At 38.7% G+C, this 18389-nt stretch overlaps 2 protein-coding genes across 4 annotated transcripts in view; both read right to left on the bottom strand.

Annotated features, from left to right (window-relative positions):
* The window catches only part of fryb (furry homolog b (Drosophila)), an 85351-nt gene extending 78089 nt beyond the window's left edge, over positions 1 to 7262 (bottom strand). Inside the window, exon 1 of the mRNA XM_041800986.1 lies at positions 7135 to 7262. The gene's annotated coding sequence lies outside the window, so the exon portion shown is untranslated. The remainder of the gene's footprint in view (positions 1 to 7134) is intronic.
* Positions 7263 to 9601: 2339 nt separating this feature from the next.
* rxfp2a (relaxin family peptide receptor 2a) overlaps positions 9602 to 18389 on the bottom strand; it is a 55941-nt gene continuing 47153 nt past the window's right edge. The window contains exons 16-21 of one of the 3 annotated variants that reach the window (XM_041802208.1): positions 18109 to 18254; positions 16712 to 16807; positions 12685 to 12853; positions 11352 to 11570; positions 11154 to 11251; positions 9602 to 10859 (exon numbers count right to left, since the gene is read on the bottom strand). In XM_041802208.1, coding sequence (XP_041658142.1) covers positions 10827 to 10859; positions 11154 to 11251; positions 11352 to 11570; positions 12685 to 12853; positions 16712 to 16807; positions 18109 to 18254 — 761 coding nt within the window. In that variant the 3' untranslated portion in view covers positions 9602 to 10826. Of the gene's footprint in view, positions 11252 to 11351; positions 11571 to 12684; positions 12854 to 14993; positions 15907 to 16711; positions 16808 to 18108; positions 18255 to 18389 lie in introns of those variants that run through there. The other 2 variants (XM_041802207.1, XM_041802209.1) reach the window with 2 other exon arrangements.

Below are 18389 nucleotides of genomic sequence, written 5' to 3'. Positions count from 1 at the left end.
GACACCTGTGTCTCAAAGGTCCAGTCTCTGGTTAATCAATATTCCTGGCTACCATTACCTCATGAAGACAAAAGAACACTCCACGCGACTCAGAGAAAAGGTCATTGAAAGTATAATCAGGGGATGGATACAAAAAATTCCAAAGTACTGAACATCCCCCAAAGTTTGGTTAAATACATCATAAAGAAATGGAAGGAATATGGCACATGTGTAAATCTGCCTACATCCAGCCGTCCTCACAAACTGAGTGACCATGCAAGAAGGAGACTAGTGAGAGAGACAGCTATGACTACTCTGAAGGAGTTAAAAGAACTGTTGCCCAGGTTCTTCACCAGTCAAAGCTTTATGGGACAGTGGCAAAGAGAAAGCCACTGTAGAAGGAAATTCATTAAATTTTAAGTAGAGTTCACCAAAAGGCATATAGGAGATTCCATGGACAAGAGGTCTGATGAGACCACAATGGTGCTTTTAAGGCCATCTGACAAGGTAGTATGTTTGGTAGACAGCAAACACTGCACATCACCACATCACACCATCCCCACTGTGAAGCACGGTGGCGGCAGGATCGTGCTGTGGGGATGCTCCTCAGCAAGTGGCCCTTGAAGGCTCATATAAGACCTTTTGTCACTACACAGCCAGCTAAAGCTTATATGCATGCAATGATTTCCAAATGCTTTGATTGATCTGCTGGACAACGTGCTTTCAGCAATACATCTGCTGAATAATGTCAGTGCTTCTGTTGTTGTCTTTGTCCACTGTTGTATTTTACTGGGAAACAAAGGGTTCCTTAACAGGACACTTTTATATGGGAATATTCAGGCTGTTGCTGTCATTTGCTTCGGTTAACAGGACAGTGTGACAGTGAGTTGTTCTCTGGTTTTTGTCTGTGTGTGAGCTTCGTTCTACATGTATCCGTTCAGTACACATCTGTACCGTACTGAGAGGCCTGTACTGAATGGGTACAGTACGAATACAGTATTTATGCAATCACTAATGTGACATTATGTTTACTTAATCTTATTGAAATTACTTTGTAGAAATCTGTTATCCCTTTGACTTTAAAGAGGATTTTGTGTCAAAAATGCTAAACTATATTGATTGTTATTGATTTACATTCAATTAAAGGGTGAAACATTCAAGGATGAATACTCCTCTATAGGCACTGAATATAATAGACATATAAAAACATACAATTAAATTTCAGACAAAATTCAGTTCATCTTTGTACATTTGTTTTGACTTAAAACTTTAAACCTCAAAGTGACCGCAAAATGCTGTCAATTTCATGAAAGCTGTGAGAAAGGAAGATGTGCCACTGCATTCATTAATTTAGGCACAAATATTACATACAAACACTCAGTGCTGTATGCCCATAGGCCTTTTCATATACACTGTAAAGAGCTGTGTTATGTAACACTATCTCTGTTGTCTCTAATGCACAGAGTAATGCATTAGCTATAGCTTAGAAGTCCATCAAATCTATCAGCAGTAAAAGAACATTCCCTTAACTAATTATCTGAAGTCCTAACTCAAACATCCAAAACAAATCAGTCAAATTAATTAATTCTCCATAACTATGTCAACACAGGGCTCAAACAAGCTTATCAGATTAATAGAGAGTAAAAAAGTATTCTGCTGCTCTCTAAGTAATACTTAGAAGAAGATTTCGCCCACCTAATCATCTCCAACAGCACCTGAGGCAAAGTGAAAAGGGAGTGTGATGCTCTGGAATGTGTTTGTGTGTGTGCCAAAGTTTCTGAGTGTGTGTGGACTTGTGTGCGCCTGGCAGAAACACCCAGTTATGTAAGTAAGTGGGAGTGAGGTGTCGGGTGGTATCTATGGAAACAATGGCAGTGAGGAGAGATTGATAACCCACAATCTGACCGTGGTTGAACAGTCAGATTGTGGGAGGTCACACAGTGTCTGGCCCGCTGCTCTCCAACATGTGGATGAAGATGAGAAACGTCTTCACAGACAAAGTCATCAACAGCCTTCGGAGCACACCACTGAGTGAGGGAGCAAAAATAGAGCACTGTGTCACTGGGAGTAAAAAAAAAAGAAAAAAGAAAGAAAAAAGGAAAAAGAGATCATGAGCTCACATTGTGACAAACTAACAACACATAAGAAACCACAGCATTCTTGCCTTGAGCTAAACACGTTTGTCATCTTTGCTTCCTCCTTCTCTTCATGTTTACGTCTCTATCCACTGACGCTAACTACTGCAAAAAAACCTATAAAGAACACAAGAAGGCGTTATACTTATCCCGTATAAGATGGCTGCACAATTCATTTTCATGCTCAAAGGCCAACAAAATGCAGATCAATTGTACAAATCTGATAAAATTAGTTACTAATAAAATCGGATATTTTATTTAATAGAATATAATTAAAGAAACTTACATGTAGATTAGTATGTGTTACAGATGAAAACCATACTAAACAGACACAGAACAAAATAAACGTGTCAAAACAGAAGCCTTGCATGGGAGAGCTAGCAGGCATACATTTTATTTACTGTGTTTCACATAATAGTTTGGTTGTTTTTTTAAGACCTTGAGAAGTTAAGACATTATCATGGAAAAACCAGCTCTGTTCACCCAAGATAATGAGATAAATAAATCTACATCTCAAAAATACAATAAAAATCCACTCATAATCACTGTAAAATTTTAAAAAATAGCATCAGTACTGTAGATATATGTCCACTTTGGGATTTCGTACATGATACGACTCTTTGCCACAATTTTCTTTTCAGTCACACATTCACAACTCACTGAAAAGGCTCTATGACCTACTTCTGAGTACCAATCTACCAGTTGAGAAGCACTAATCTAGATGGCCTCCAATGTCAGATGTCAAGCCTTAACAAATATTCCCTGTTACATACAGTAAAGAAAATGAAGCACAGCGGGAATCTCCATTATTACAAACCATGAAACAAACAGTGTTTCAGAAGTGGATATTAAGAAGGCCCTCTCTGTAAACAAGAATCCAAAATATATATATATATATTTTTTTTTTTCTAATCTAACTGGGACACATGCATTGAACATTGCTTTATAAATACAAGGTAGACACCATGCATACAGGCTTCTAGCCATGTTTAGTTTGAAACCCCTGTGAATTCTGTGATCCTTTAAAAATCATCACAATAGATGAAAGATTAAATTATTAATGGCTCTGATTTGAATTTTGAAATAATGCACAGAAGCAGTGTGTAAAGTGTATAAGACCAGTGGGTGTGCACTTTGCAGTGCAGCAAAACTAATGCTTTTTACAGTTTGTAAAAAAGATGATTTTTTAAACAAAAACATTAAATAAATGAAATAAAAATATATTTGACACCAGTTTTTTAGTGTACATTGTGGTAACTGCAGCCCATTTTTAAACGTCTCCTCAAAGGGTTGGCATGTTGCAAGATTTTTACATTTTGTTGAATAAAAGAAATGATACTGTTGCTTGCTTTGATACAACTGCAACAAATTAGAAGTCTGTGAAGAACCCAAATTGCTTCTTTTTAATATCCAAATAATGCAGGCAAACTCACTGCCTATATTGCACAAAATATCTTTACTTTTTAATTTGTAAGGCATATTTGAATGCAGTCTGTTACATTACATTATGAAGCCCAGGAAGTGGCCATGCGCCCAAGTCAACAGGGATCCGTTTAAAGCAACAATACAAATTTGGTTTAGTGCGCACCAGAGGTCTCCTAGTGCAAGAAGTAGATGTAATTTCCCGCATTCTGGTGCATTTTATCATGTTTTTATATTGAAAATTATCTCCCTCTTTCATTGTTCATGGAGCCAGCATGGTCTGCAATTACTGTCTGCTATGTTCTGGTGTAATACACAGAGAACTGACACTGACAACTTTTTGGCACTTTATTCTCTATTTCATTTGATTTAATTTTTATTCTATTTGCATCTAAATTTTTAGAAATTAAACTCGTTTCAGGCTACGTAGCAAGCACTAAACTACTCTTTGCAGAAAAAAACTGCCTGTCACCTTTCAGCACTCACCTCAGCACCAGAGCTTTCTCCACTGCCCCTGCCTCTGCCTCTGACTTACTCTCAATCTCAACCACCTATATCAGGAGACATGGAGATGCATTGAGCATTCTTTCATATTGATAATTGAAATAAGCTTAATGTAGATTGTTCATATGAAGATTTCTGTGATGTAGCCAAGTCATGTTATCAGCATATCAAATACACAGGTAGTATAGCAGCCTAATAATTATGTAGGCTACATTAGAAATGGGCCAGCTCCCTAAAACATGACAGAGCAGTTTGACAGTTCAGAAATTGTCAAATGTGTGTTCAGACCTGGAGTCTTTTTTAATGGATGCTGTCAGAGAGAGGAATAACATCATGAGAGAGAAAAAAGAGAGTAAAAAAGAGCCCAAATATGTTTAGAACTACAGATGAACTTACTTCTGTCGATTCTTAATTTTATAACGTCACACTTCCAACCCTCATCCTTTATCTGGGCTTAAGACCTGCAAAAATGACTCAAGAGAGATACTCTGGCAGTTACTTCAAATTGTATTTTTAGTTGTTTTTTTTTTTTATTCTATTTTTCATAAGTTTAGTTTTCTTAACTTTGGTTTAGTTTTGAAACTTATGGTCCATTTAAGAGCCTGCAACAAATCACAGTGAGACATGAACATTTTTAACCATGTCATTCATATGTTTTTTCTTTTTTTCTTTGGTTCTAAATGAACCAAAGAGACAACAGAAAAACTGCCAAAGCAATATGAAGGGGTTTAACATCTCCTGCTCCACTGCAGCTGAGAGGGACTGCTGTGTGAAGACTTGGCCGCCTGTAAGAGCTTTGAGACTGGGAGGGGCTCACGGCAACCCCCGCTGCTCACTGAGAGGACTAGCAACAACACGTGCTTTCATGTCAGTCTCCTAAAGTTTCCAATAACACCAGAAAAAGTCGCTAGATTTGTCGATTGTTGCTTTTTTAAAAAAGAGTCACTAGAGGGGTCTGAATACTCGCTACATATAGCGACAAAGTCCCTAGGTTGGCAACACTGCTCCAGCACAAGGTGCCTGATGAGACCGACGCGCCAGCCTGCTCGGGGTGCTAGCCTGCTAACATTCTTATCAGAAAAGCTGGCTGTGTTTGGCCATGGAAGAACGCGATTTAGCTGTTTGGTCACTCAAGGGAAAACTTGGGCAACTCTAACTTAGTTTCCTTTTCTTCGGAAAAAAACTCCGTACGTCCTTCTCTCGTCTGTTGAACAGTCAAAGAAAGTATTCCAGCAAAAGCGTGACATTTTGACATTTGTTGTCGCTGTCATTGATCTGACTCTCAGTCTCAATATGCCTGCGTAATGCAGCTGTGTGTGTAGGAAACCAGGAAAACGCGGTGTGGATTTCTATTGATATGGGTAATTCCCCCTAATGAAAAAATTGAACGGATTTGATTGTGAAGCAATGGAAAGAAGCGGCCATGCTAATACTTTTGATGGTAAATGTGGGGGGTCCAAAAGACTTTTTCTTTAAGGTGAGGGGGACGTGACCCCCCAATTGTATTGTGGCGACGCCCATGCTTGCCTACAAATATTGTATCCAGATGTCAGAAAATTGTTTTTTTTACTGGCTTCTGAGTTTAAATGAACAAGATGAGGATAAAAATACTCACCCCACTTATCATACCATCATTGTTACAGCAGTTAAAATTAATGGTATACTATTTAGTTTAGTGCAAGTCAACTCCACATGCACACCAACATACATGATTAAAAAAGATTACAACATTTAAGTCAGCAGAAAATCCTAATTCCTCACATTCCTTTAAGTACTTAAGCATAGCATGGCTCCACTGAATTCTTGTAGTAATTTCTTTTACTGAAGTCAACCACTGACTATTTTCTGACAGTAGTTAACACTGCATGTTTCTGATGTTAGTATCTCTAGATTAAAAAAAAAAGTCTTCACATCATCCCTAGCTCGGGTTTTTTAATTGGGTACAAATTTGTTGGAGTATGTGGGGGGAGCAAAGCCCTGTGTCACACATGACATGCTGTCTGTGTGTGTTACTTGTAGCGTATAAGTCCAGACACAGAACAATGTAGTAACTGGGTCGCCGTTCCTGACTGGCTGTGCCAAACAGCTGGAGAAATGGAGAGGGACTATGATTGAGTCATGAGGAAGGAGGGGAGGGAGGGTGAGGAATAAGATGGGCCTGAAATCAGAGCATGAGTCCAAGCACAGAGACAAACTAGTGAATATGAAAATGTAATACTACCTGTCAACAAACCATTGCAATGGTATGTCAACTGCTATGTGGAAAAAATTAAATCAATATACGTTAACCCACTTTGAATGCTGACTAAGAGTAAAGCACCCCACAAGAATAGTGGTCTGCTATCTGGTTGTGTATGATGTAAATAATACATGCAGTAATACAGGCTTTCTCTCACAAAATGTTCAAGTCGACTTCTGAGCATCTCAGCTCTAGAATAATAAAGTGCACAGCTACTCAGGCGAGATGATGCACGCCACTGGACCACAACCAGTTTATCTTTCACAACTGGAAGGCTCTTGTTTTAATCCACAATCAAAATAACCGTGTAATCATCCCTACAAAAAAGAAAAGAATCACATGAGTATGGGTCCAAAGGCTCAGACAGGATACCAGACAGATATTCATGTAACATTACGGGATGTTCAATGTTTTATTTATGCACTTATTGTTAGCCGCTAGCATTGGTTATCAGGCTTGTGTGTCATTAATGCACGCGACGTAGCTGGTAGCCAACAAGCAGTGCAGCACATAAACGTTAACCGCCATCACGGGCGGTTATTTACAATCAACGTAAAGACTGTTGCTCTGCTAACGAGCCTCACAAAGCGAGCCCGGCATTGTTCCTTGTCTAGGTGCTGCCACGGAAACGTGGACGCGTGGTCGCGCTAGTCACATTTTCTTTCATTTAGCGGGTGTCGTCCACTATAACCAGCAATGCCTGTGGCTAACTCGGTAGCCAACCAGCTAGTACGAGCCTCTATGGTAGTTATACCGATGTTACATCAAGACACTGCTGAGCTGCCTTTGTAGTCAACACAGACCCGTTAAACCCCACCAGAAACGGAAGTAATGCAATATTAAACGGAACGGTACCTTTTTGGCGTCGACCTCGGCGACTAAACGATCATTTCCAGGCTGACGGTTCTTTGTTTATGTGATTTTGTGGCTTGTTTTCATCAATCCGTCTCGTCTCTCTCCTCCAGGAGTCGTGCCGCCCCGGCTGACAGCACTACTGCTCGGGATGACAGCGCCCCGCCCTTAGCAACCAATTAGGTGACAATGTGTTGGAAACTGAGTCAAAGCACGTTTCTTATTGGTTGTCGGCCGTGTCCGTCATCGTGTCGCTAGGGGCGCACCTTGGTCCAAGGGCAGGACACCTGCTGTGAAAGGATGCTGAGCGCCGCAGGTGGGGCAAAATCAAGTGTTGAAAGAGCTGTGGAAGAACATTAAAGACACATAGCAGCTTTACAGTGATAGAGTTTACCACATGAAGCGGCACAAAGAGTCAGCCTTTCTTCAGCTTGCATTTGTGTTCACGTTTAGAATGATCTCACTAAATAGCTAAAAGGCATCTGCGCATGCCTAGTAACCACAATGTTGCTGTAGTGTAGAAAATAGCCACTTAATAAAATTATTTAATGAAAAAAAATCCACCATTCCCCCATCTAACTTACTCTAATACAAGAAGAAACTCATCTAGTATTTTTCAATCTGTAAATCTTTTTCTCACTGTATTAAACATCTTCATTTTTTTGGTGTTTCAAATATCTCAACCAAGTCAGTTACAGTTGTTACTGACTTAAAATCCACACCATGCAGATATTTCTATTAAATATGCTTGAATGAGAATTAAACACTGTAAAACAAAACTGATGAAATTGAAACAGCTCATTAGAAATGACGTAGTGAATGCTAAATTTCTGAAATTTGTCTGGAGTAAGATGAGCTGTTACAAGCCTGCACAGTACTGAAAAATCAGTATAGCTTTGGAATAAACAAACAGCTAAGATGACATGCTCCTTTATTTGGAAAAATTTTCAATTTTGGTAATTATAAGAAACAAATTCTTAACCAAGTACATCATGTGAGCTTATTTGTGAGCACTTAGACACATTGTGCCTTTTCAATAGTCAGCTTTGAACAATTGAAAGTACTCAAAAGTATTTCTTTGTCTTTTGTTATTTCAATTAAGAAGTCATCTCTGTGAAGAAAAAATAATTAATTACACTAATCTGACTCCAGGAAACACAAGGATAGACGTTACATCCACAGTACGGACGGTTGTCAGCACGAAATGTGAAAAAAAACAAAATCATATATATGTATTACAATACCGGTAATTCTTACAATCATTTAGACATCCTGTGTGTTCATCTGTACATAAACTTATCACAAAAATTAAGAAAATTTGTGTTTGGTAGAATATTTCTTCGTTGTAACAGTGCTTCTTGGCAATAAATCTTATACTGTTGGGAAGCCTGTTTATTTCCCTTTTAAATGGTGTCACATTTGTAAGGATCATGCATTTGTGGGATGAGCAGCAGAGCTGAGTATGTGGGTTGCACCCATGAAAAATTTGCCAAATCTTGTCTGCCAGTGCCAAACAGCTTATTTTGCTGTTGCTATTGACTCTTGTTTTGAGCTTCTGGTACCCCCAGGTGCTGACAATCAGGTGCCTGATTGGCACCTGATTGTCAGCACCTGCCATGATTGCCCTTCACCATCAGGCCCATTTGCCTTGGTGTTGGCAACACGTGCACTGGAACCTGAACATGTGAAGGAACGCTGTGTTCAGTGAAGAGTCCAGATTCTGCCTACGGCAGTTGTATTGTAGGGTCAAAGTGTGGAGAAGACGGGGAGAATGCTATGCTGATTACTGCACTGATAATTAACATCTTTTGGTGGAGGCAGTGTGATGGGGTGGGTGGCATCTCCCTCACTGGAAAAACGAGGCTTGCCATCATTGGAGGAAATCTCAATGCAGAGAGATATCCAGATGAGATTCTGCAACCAGTGGAAATCCAATATCTCCAGAGTCTGGGACCAAACTCTATCCTCCAAGATGACAACACTCACCCCTGGGCGGGGTTTATCAGAGACTACCTCCAGAATTTGGGAGTGGAGAGAATGGAATGACCTGCCAGCAGTCCAAGAATGGGACGCCATCCCACAGAAATGTGTGACCAGGCTGGTGACCAGCATGAGGAGGAGGAGCCAGGCTGTTGTGGCTGTGTATGGTGCTTCCACGTGCTGCTGAGGCTCCTGTTTGTTAAATGAATAAATTGTTAAATTGCCAATATGGCTTGTTTGTTCAAACTTCAATCATCCAATCCACCAAACACCAAACAAGAGTCAGTGGCAGAATAAGCTTTTTGGCATTGGCAGAGAAGATTTGGCAAATTTTTCATGGGTGCAACCCACATACTCAGCTCTGCTGCTCATCCCACAAATGCATGATCCTTATAAATGTGGCACCATTTAAAAGGGAAATAAACAGGCTTCCCAACAGTATAAGCTTTATTGCCAAGAAGCCTTGTTACAATGAAGAAATAATCTACCAAACACAAATTTCCTTACTTTTTGTGCTAAGTTTATTTTGTTCCCTTTCCATCATTATGCAAGTTCTCAATGATTGTCTTTCACTATAACCTGAAGGCAGCAAAATGAAAGCAAATATCAGTATTAAAAACTATGAATAAAGAACAGTCAATCTGATGTCTAGCATTACAGCAAACAAATTAATGATGTATTCATATTCATTCATAGAGGTTCAGATTAAGAAATAAAGGGAGCACATATCAGGCATGCAGGTGGGTTATACTGAATGTTCTCTACCCAAGAAATATTTCAGATAATGTCATTATATCAGAGCAGCATAACAAATTGACTTTAATAGGCATTTGTTATCACACAAAACTGATACAAAACATTTGATTGTCAATGGTTTAATTTTAGTCCTATACTTCTCTTCCACTGGTTGATAGATGACACATTTTTTATAAAGGGATTTTCAAAAGCTCAAAAACATCCATAGTGTCTTAAATATGTATTTATAATGTTGCCTTAATTAATTTCAACCCACAAGGCAGCTACACATCATTTGATTTTCTTCAAAAGTAAAGACCCAGTTAGTAATGTCATTTTAATCTGCACCTATTTTAATTGTCATAACTTAATTAGTGTCAAAATCATCCCTTGAATATTTCATTAAACTCTTTATTCTTAGTCTTGCTTCATGAATTAAACTGTGGCTGTGGCATTTGAATAATTTGAATGATCAAACTGTGCTAAAATGCAAATGCACCCTATTATTGCACGTCATTTACATTTCTCTGTGTGGGATACCCTGAAAAGAGATATTTGAGAGGGAAATCTAATCAGGTCGGAAAATGGATGAATACTGGAGGGAGAAATAACCAGGAAGAGAAGATGAGACAACAAAGAAGCAGAAATACAGAGGGAGGGTGGAGTGTATAATAAATGCTATGCATTTTTTGGAAAACATAAAAAAATACATGATATAGATGAATAGAAACAAGCAGAATTTTGGCACTTGAATTTTAAATATGAATTCACTTATCAAATCATAGCACTACATTCATGTTTGAAAGCTGCCTTTTTTTTTAAAGCCCAAGACCTTTTTTTTTTCTTTTTGCAAAAAGCATTTATGCTTAGAACCATCCTCAGATGTAAGTATGATATGCATCACTTTAGCTCAGTTGTGCAGATTGTTATCCACCAGTCATCAGGTTGGGGGTTTGATCTGGTGCTCCTTGTGTCCATATTTACATGACTGAGAAGGTCCTCCAAAGGTTATCCTGTGTTTGAGGAAGAAATATAAAGTTTAAACAGTTTCATACGTAGGCTGTGCTTACTACAACCTGTTAAAGGCCTTTTGAATAACCAGCTGCAGGTGCCTGGACCATAGCATAATGGGAAAAGTTCCCTTCTTAGGCGTAGCGAGGGTCTGGACAAGTCAGTGACACCTGCTGGAGGTATGATGGCTGATATGAAGGAGCCCGTGTTGTCTCCATGAAGATGGTGGAGGAGGTAAGGCTTTTACGATCTTTTTTCAAAGTGTGTCTCTGCCATCTACAGAGTAAGAGTTCTACCTGCTCTCTGAAGAAACTGGTGGTTAAGGTGTACAGGATGGGGTTCAAGGCGCTGTTGATGGGGAGAATGAAGATGACGACCCAGCTGGAGATGGTACCTAAAGAAAAACCAAATTGTGCAGTGTGTCTATGGATGCATTTTATTTCACTATAATACTGAACATTATTCCATAAAATTGACTGTTTTTATTTTCTTACCAGGTATCTCCACCTCCAACAACGAGAGGACTTTCACCAAAAATATAGGGATCCAGCAGAGGGCGTCAGAGAACACTATGAAGAAAAACCTGTTTGCCACTGCCACATCTCTGTGCAGTCTGCTTCTCAGGTCTGTGGCATTAATGCCAGTTTTATAGATGGAGTAGAACATGCTGGAGTAGGAGAGGACGATCACCAGAAATGCCACCATGTTCAAACCTATAGAAAGACAGGATATTCACACATCCTCATTAATTGTGCTGAAAGACGAAAAAGTCACGTGCATGTGTGCTACAAAAAGGTTTCAGCAATTTTCTGTGCAATTAGTCATGCTCTTATGTAAAGAAAGAAAAGGTGTACATAGAGTATAGTATATGGTACTATTGTTATCATAACAGGTTGAATCATCTATCATCCATCAATCTAGAGGTTAATCACTCCTTCTTTCCCTCTGGCTCCTTAGCTGTCATTTCAAGCAAATTGTCTTCATTGGGTTAAAAATAATCTTTGTCTCATGTGAGGAACCTGTCTTAGCTTGGGGGGCAAAGGCACCCTTTTTTTTATATCCAAATGGTCCCAAGACACGTCAGGAAGGCTGGATAGTAAACCCCAACACCTCAGTGACATGTTAGCTCTCATCCCCCACCACACCCACACATAGATGACTTTTATCTTACCTATTATACTACATGATGCTTACAACCCTAACAGCATCACCAACCTGCAACCGAGCCTTACTCAATATATGCAAGCTCCAGGAAGAGACAATGCTGATACTATCTACAACACCATATGGGCCCTAATGGCCCCTACAAAACACAAAACAGAAGTACAAGGTGCATTGAATTTATGTGTTTATCTTCTTCTGGAATTCTCTACCTTATTTCTGAGTGAAAAAGAAAATTTTGCTCTGCTTGACTTATTGTATATTCTATGTATATTGATTTATTCATCAATTTTTGACACCACCTATCCTGTCATGGGTTGCTAAGGGCAGGAGTCCATCTCAGTTCTCATTTGGTAAAAGGCATGACTGATTGCCACTCAATCACGCAGAGACAAACAATCAGTCATGCTCACACTCACACATACGGGCAATTTAGAGTCACACATTAACCTTGTAAGCATGTATTTGGACTGTGGGAAGCCAGAGTACCAACAGAGAACCCACACATGCATAGGGAGAACATGCACAGAGAGGCCCTGTCTGATGGGCGTTTGGCCCAGGAGAGAACATAGTTTTTACAAAAATATCAAACCATTTTTCAGTCCTATGCTGGTATTTGTTGTAAAATGTGTAAAAATAGGAAAAACTATTTATTCTTCAAATTACCCAGAAAAATCCCTGTTGAATATCCTTTGGCGGCAGCTTTTTCTTGCCTGTCAGAGTGCAGGGGGAAGCACACACCATTACGGCCGTAGTAATTACCAAACACGTCTTCATTCATGAGAGGCACGGCAGCGATAGTTAACCCCAGCAGCCAGATAGAGGCCAGCACCACCTTACAGCAGGGAAACAAACAGGATTTAGTTATTTGAAGACCATGGTGAAAATGACAGAAACACACATTGACAAATTCAATTATCACAATTTCACTGTCATTTACCTGACAACAGCTTCTGTTACATTATTAAATCAGCAACTGTGATGACTCTTCTAGAGAGCAAATGCTTCATTAAAAATCACCATTAGATTTTTTTTCCCTGTTTTTTTAAATTGAGTGATGCACGATAGAACCTGACAAGTGAGGGACAACACATTTGCAACAACACTGTGTTCAAACAATAGAGAGAGGAAACCAGACAAGACAGAGACATGCAGGAACTCATAACATAATGACACTTTAAATTTGAGGGTGTTGAGGGGCTATGTTTTTGTGTGTGCGTGTGGGTGTGTGTAAATGCGTGAGTATGTATATATGGGTATAGGTATATGTGTGTGTGTGTGAATGTATTTGTTTAAGTGGAATATTAGGAATGGTAAGGGTATTGGCTGTCAATTAAAGTTGGGATTAAGTTGGATAAATACATTAAGACAAGAAGAGAGGCACTGTAAAAAATAAAATAAAAAAATGCAGTATATATGGATGTGGGATGTATATAGGTGAAGGAATAGTTTAAGAAAAGCTTCTAATAATTGATAAAGAGAGAGTGAAAGAATACCATTTTAACCCCCCTCCCTATTGTTTTTGCAGATGTGTGAAGTTCAGTTGGCCCTTCCTCAGTCGCCCCATGACCCTGCGGAGGGAACCGGCCAATGGGTTCGCCCTTTGATAATGTGCCATGACCTCGTTCCAGAACTGTTGAATCGGTGTGCAGTGCCAGATGGCGTGGATGTAGGTGTCTGGTTTGTTTTAGGTGCAGTAAGTACAAATTTCTGAGTTGAATCCCATTTAAAACATTTTCTGACCAGTGAGGTGTGTTCAGTGAAGAATTTTGCACTGTATTAGTTGTCTATTTGCATTTTTTGAAATTATGCAAATCTTTTGGATGATTTGGGTCCAGAAGTCAGCATCAGGAGCAATCGGTAAGTCTGTTTCCCATTATGATATTGGTATGGCTATGGTACCGTCTGATTTTGATAGTACTCTACATATTTTAGAAAGGAGTTTTTTTTTGTTGAGCTGATATTGATTATTTCTGAGCTTAGCTAAGGAAGATCTAGGTTGGTGGTTATAGTGTTATATTTGGCATGAATGGATGATTTAATTTGCAGGTAGTCCAGGTATTGATTGCTCCTGATGCTGTACTCCTGGACCAGGTGGGAAAATGAAACCAGTTTGTTGTTTTGGAAGATATCTTGTAAATGTGTGATGCCTTTGTCTGACTATGAGTGGAGGTGAAATGGTTTTTTTGTTGCTGAGAAAGGTGGGTCCAGATGGGGGTGAGTTTGCATGGTGCCAGAGTAGAGTTTGTGATTTTGTGGAATTCCCACCAGGCTGTCAGAGCTGATGATATCGTTAATATTTTAAACAGGGTTGGCATTAATAGATGGACTGATGAACGGTAAATCTGAGATGGAATGTTGTCACATTCTATCTTTTCAATATCTAACCATGGACTGTCTGACTGTTGGGGGTGGATCCATTTAAATATGTACTGTAGTTGATTTGCCAGGAAATATTGATAAAAGTTTTGTGCTTTGGGTTTCTGTAGGGTTGTTAGTTTGATTCTGGGTGTTTTCTTTTTCCAGTAGTATTTATTGATGATGGAGTCTAGAGATTTGAACCATGAAGAAGTGGGTTGGGGTGGGATCATATTGAAGAGATAGTTTATTTTGGGTAATACTGTCATTTTTACTGATGCTATCCTGTCAGTTAGTGAAAGTGGTTAAGTTCATCCAATGGAGGAGAGTGACAGTTATTGTTTGAGTAATGAGGTGTAACTGAGGGTTAAAAGCCCTGACAGCCTGGAGGAAATGTTAATACCTAAGTATGTGATGTGACTAGTGCATAAAGGAGTGGGTGATGTGTGGCAGTGTTAATTTTGTTGACTAATTATTTTCGGTTTAGTTTTTTTTAATAGCCTTTTTTCCCTGATGAAACCAAGACAGTAACTAATAAAACCAAGTGCACATGGACAAAAACTTCAAAGAAATTAATTACTTTAGTCAACAAATACATGAGACGAAAATGTTTGACAGAGGTTTTATCCAATCAGACCTAGTTTTGTCATGTAGAAAGTAGGGGCAAGTTAGGCACATATCCAATCACAGCTATTTTGGCTGTGTGGAAAGGTGGGATGAGATACGGGGGAGATCTGATCACGACTGCTTTTGCTACGTGGTGGCGGGGTAAGTTGGGGGAGATCCAATCAGTCGACTAAATTTACTGTAAATTTTGTCGACTGATATGTTGGGAAGTTGTGTCAACTAAAACTAGACTAAAACTAAAACAATTTAGATGACTTAATTATGACTAAAACTAAAAGATATTTTTGGCAAAAGACTATAACTAAAACTAAATTAAAAACTACTGTCAAAATTAACACTGGTGCATGGGCTGCCACATCCCAGCTGTTACTATGGAGCAGGAGGATTGAAGATTTGTGCCAGTTTACGGAGTAGTCAGAAATTTTTGAGTAAGTTTCTATGGTTTGAACTGTTTCTTGTAGTGCTATGTATGGATTCTGTAAAAAGAGCAGTATGTCATTGGCGTATAAACTTATTTTATGATGGTGGTTTGGTGTTTTGATTCCATGGATGTGGGTGTTCTGACGGATGGCTGCAGCTAAAGGTTCTATGAAGATGGTTAATAGTGAGGGAGAGAGTGGGCATCCTTGCCTAGTTCCCCCTGAGCAGTGTGAATGGTTGTGACGTTAGTCTGTCCATGATAACAGTGGCTCAAGGTGCAGTGTAAAGAATTTTAACCCAATTAATAAATGATTCCCCAAAGCCAAACTTTTGCATTGTGGGGATGAGAAATGACCAGTTAACTTTATTGAATGCTTTTTCTGCGTCCAGTTTGACGATGATGGATGGTGTATATTGTTGTGATGAATAGTCCATTAGATGAATGTCTGCCTTTGATGAAACCGGTCTGATCACCATTGGATTCTAAAGAAATATTAACATCAGTGAGAAGTTAAAGTAATAAGTGCAAAGTTTAACACTGCATGAATATAACTGGATGTGCAGAGATTATGAGGCACAAATTCAACAAAGTTCCGCAACATATATCGCCCTTCTGTTGTTGTACAGATTTTTTATCTTTATGCACCCATTAAGTTTGCCAAAACAGCACTTTAAGAAGTGGAGTTGAACTCAAGTCAAATAAAGCAGAACTATGTGTGTGTATATTTTTTAGAAGTTGAGTGTCACAGTTTAAGTGCTTTTAGATGAGAACTGTCTCTAATCTTTGTTGTCGATCTTAACAGAGATTCCAAAAGAAGGTTTCTATGGCTTAATGATGCAGAAAATCATTTTTATAATTGTCGTTCATATAGGTTTATGCAGTAATCTTAAAATAAAGCTGGTATAGGGACCAAAAGTGGAAAAGCTGTACTTCCAAACATTGAACAGATTGATTATTCTCCCTCCCTTTAAAGAAGAAACTGCTCTGCAGTATAATTTGTCTTTTGTAAAAGGTGGCTAAAGCAAAGGCCAAAGAGTGTTAACTTAGTACACTGCATGATACATTTGCTTTGCAAAGACAAACATTATATTTATTTATTTATGTGGCCGTACTGGCTAATTATTTTACATAAAAAAAACCTGCGGGAAGCAGCTCAAGATTGTTTTTTCTCTAGAGGTTTTTGTAATTAAAACAGCTAAATCAAGCAAAATAGCCCAGTCTAATGAATGTAAAAAGGATATCAGTAGAAAATCAGCATCAACAGACCATATTAGCAGTAAGGCTCACCCCAGTCTGAAGTTTGCTTGGACGCAGATTGCTGAAGGGGAAAACAATGACCAGAAACTTCTCCAGAGTCAGGTAGGTCAAGAGGAGAACAGACACCTAAAGGACAAAAAACTCTTAGGATTCATATTTAAAATATTTTTAGAGACATCTTTGTTAGATTAAGCTTATATAAATGAAACTTTTATAGAACTGAAAATCTGCAGAGAAAGAGAAATCATTAACATAAATCTGTTTTACTTTTGCCACTTGGACCACAATTCATAGCTTTCAGTCACATAAGGCACAGAGGTCTAGAGGGCATTGTATTTTAGATTTTATTATCTTTTACTGTAACTCTCATTAAAGATCTGCTTGTGTCATTTTAATTTTTGTTATTTTTCCTCTATGTCCACATCATGTTCTTCCCTTCCTGTTTGATTTTATCGAGCTCCTATTCTGCTCTGGTTGTTGATGTTCATTTTTCCCTGAGTTTTTGCTTTTGCTGTGTGTAAAGCACTTTGTAAACAACTGTTTTTAAAAGTGCTGTATAAATAAAGTAAATAAAGTTATTAATAATATTGATGATTTTTCAATCAATAAAAACAACAAAGTCCCTGCCAAAGCTTTACTTTGGTGATATTCAAACTGAAATGTCCGCAGTAGTGGAGATCCTTCCCCATACACAGCTGTCAGGACAAGACATTCTTCATCATTAAAGCACAGTTGAGTGCTAATCAGCTGGTTAATGTTAGCTAACAATAGCATCAGGACCATTCTCAGCTGTCATTTTCAGTCAGTGTTCTGTGGCTGTAATATTAGTTAATAGGCATTCATTTTTTTTCTTTCAGAGTTGGGGTCCCATAAAAGCAAAATCAAGGCTTATCTCCTCATTAATTTGTGTATCCAGTTTAAAACAACTTTCCTTCATTAATAAACAAAAAAGAAAATTGGTTAAAACACACAGGTGAAAACCAGGACTTCAGCTTCTCTGTGGTGTGCAGCAGTAGGACACTTTTCTTGCCAACCAGCGGGGCAGTGCCATTAGTAAGTGACATCACTAGAAAGCTATTAAATCTTCCATCAGCCACACTCTAGCAGTCACTTTGGCCTGCTCACACATGGGGTTATGTTTAGGCTCAAATTCTGTAGTAGCATGAAAAAAATGATGATCAAATTCTCTATGGGCAAAACCAGGATCAGAGAGGACAGAGAAGCTGGAAGCAGTGGTGGTAGATGGGGGATCAATGAAAAAAGCAGCTTCAGCAAAATTTGGCTGTGTAAGCTTAAAAAGGAAAGAAACAGATCTAAGGTTTGAATCGTAGAGAATAAAGTTTTTTATGTGTCTTAATTACCACTAAACACAGAGGACTATAGTTTGTCTGTATGAATGTTTGTTGATGTTGATCTCTGCTAATTACCTCTGTGGAAAGCATGGCCAAAAATCCAATGGTCCGACACTCCACGCTCTCCATCCACAGCAGAGCGTTACGATTGTACTGCCCACGAAACTTCACATCAAACACTCCAACAAAAAACAGGTAGACGCCCATGAGGCAGTCTGCGCCTGAGTGATAAGAAAGAGAGAGAAGATAAGAGGGGAGTTCAACTATCAGCTGCAGATGACTCAAATTTACCTCTTTTATTATAATCTAATTTAAACTGAAGTAAGGTCTCTCTAAGATTATAAATCTGATTTTCA

The sequence above is a fragment of the Cheilinus undulatus genome, linkage group 12 (genome assembly GCF_018320785.1).
Source record: "Cheilinus undulatus linkage group 12, ASM1832078v1, whole genome shotgun sequence".
Taxonomy (NCBI): domain Eukaryota; kingdom Metazoa; phylum Chordata; class Actinopteri; order Labriformes; family Labridae; genus Cheilinus; species Cheilinus undulatus.
The sequence above is the reverse complement of the archived record's forward strand: the minus strand, read 5'-3'. Positions and strand labels throughout refer to the sequence as shown.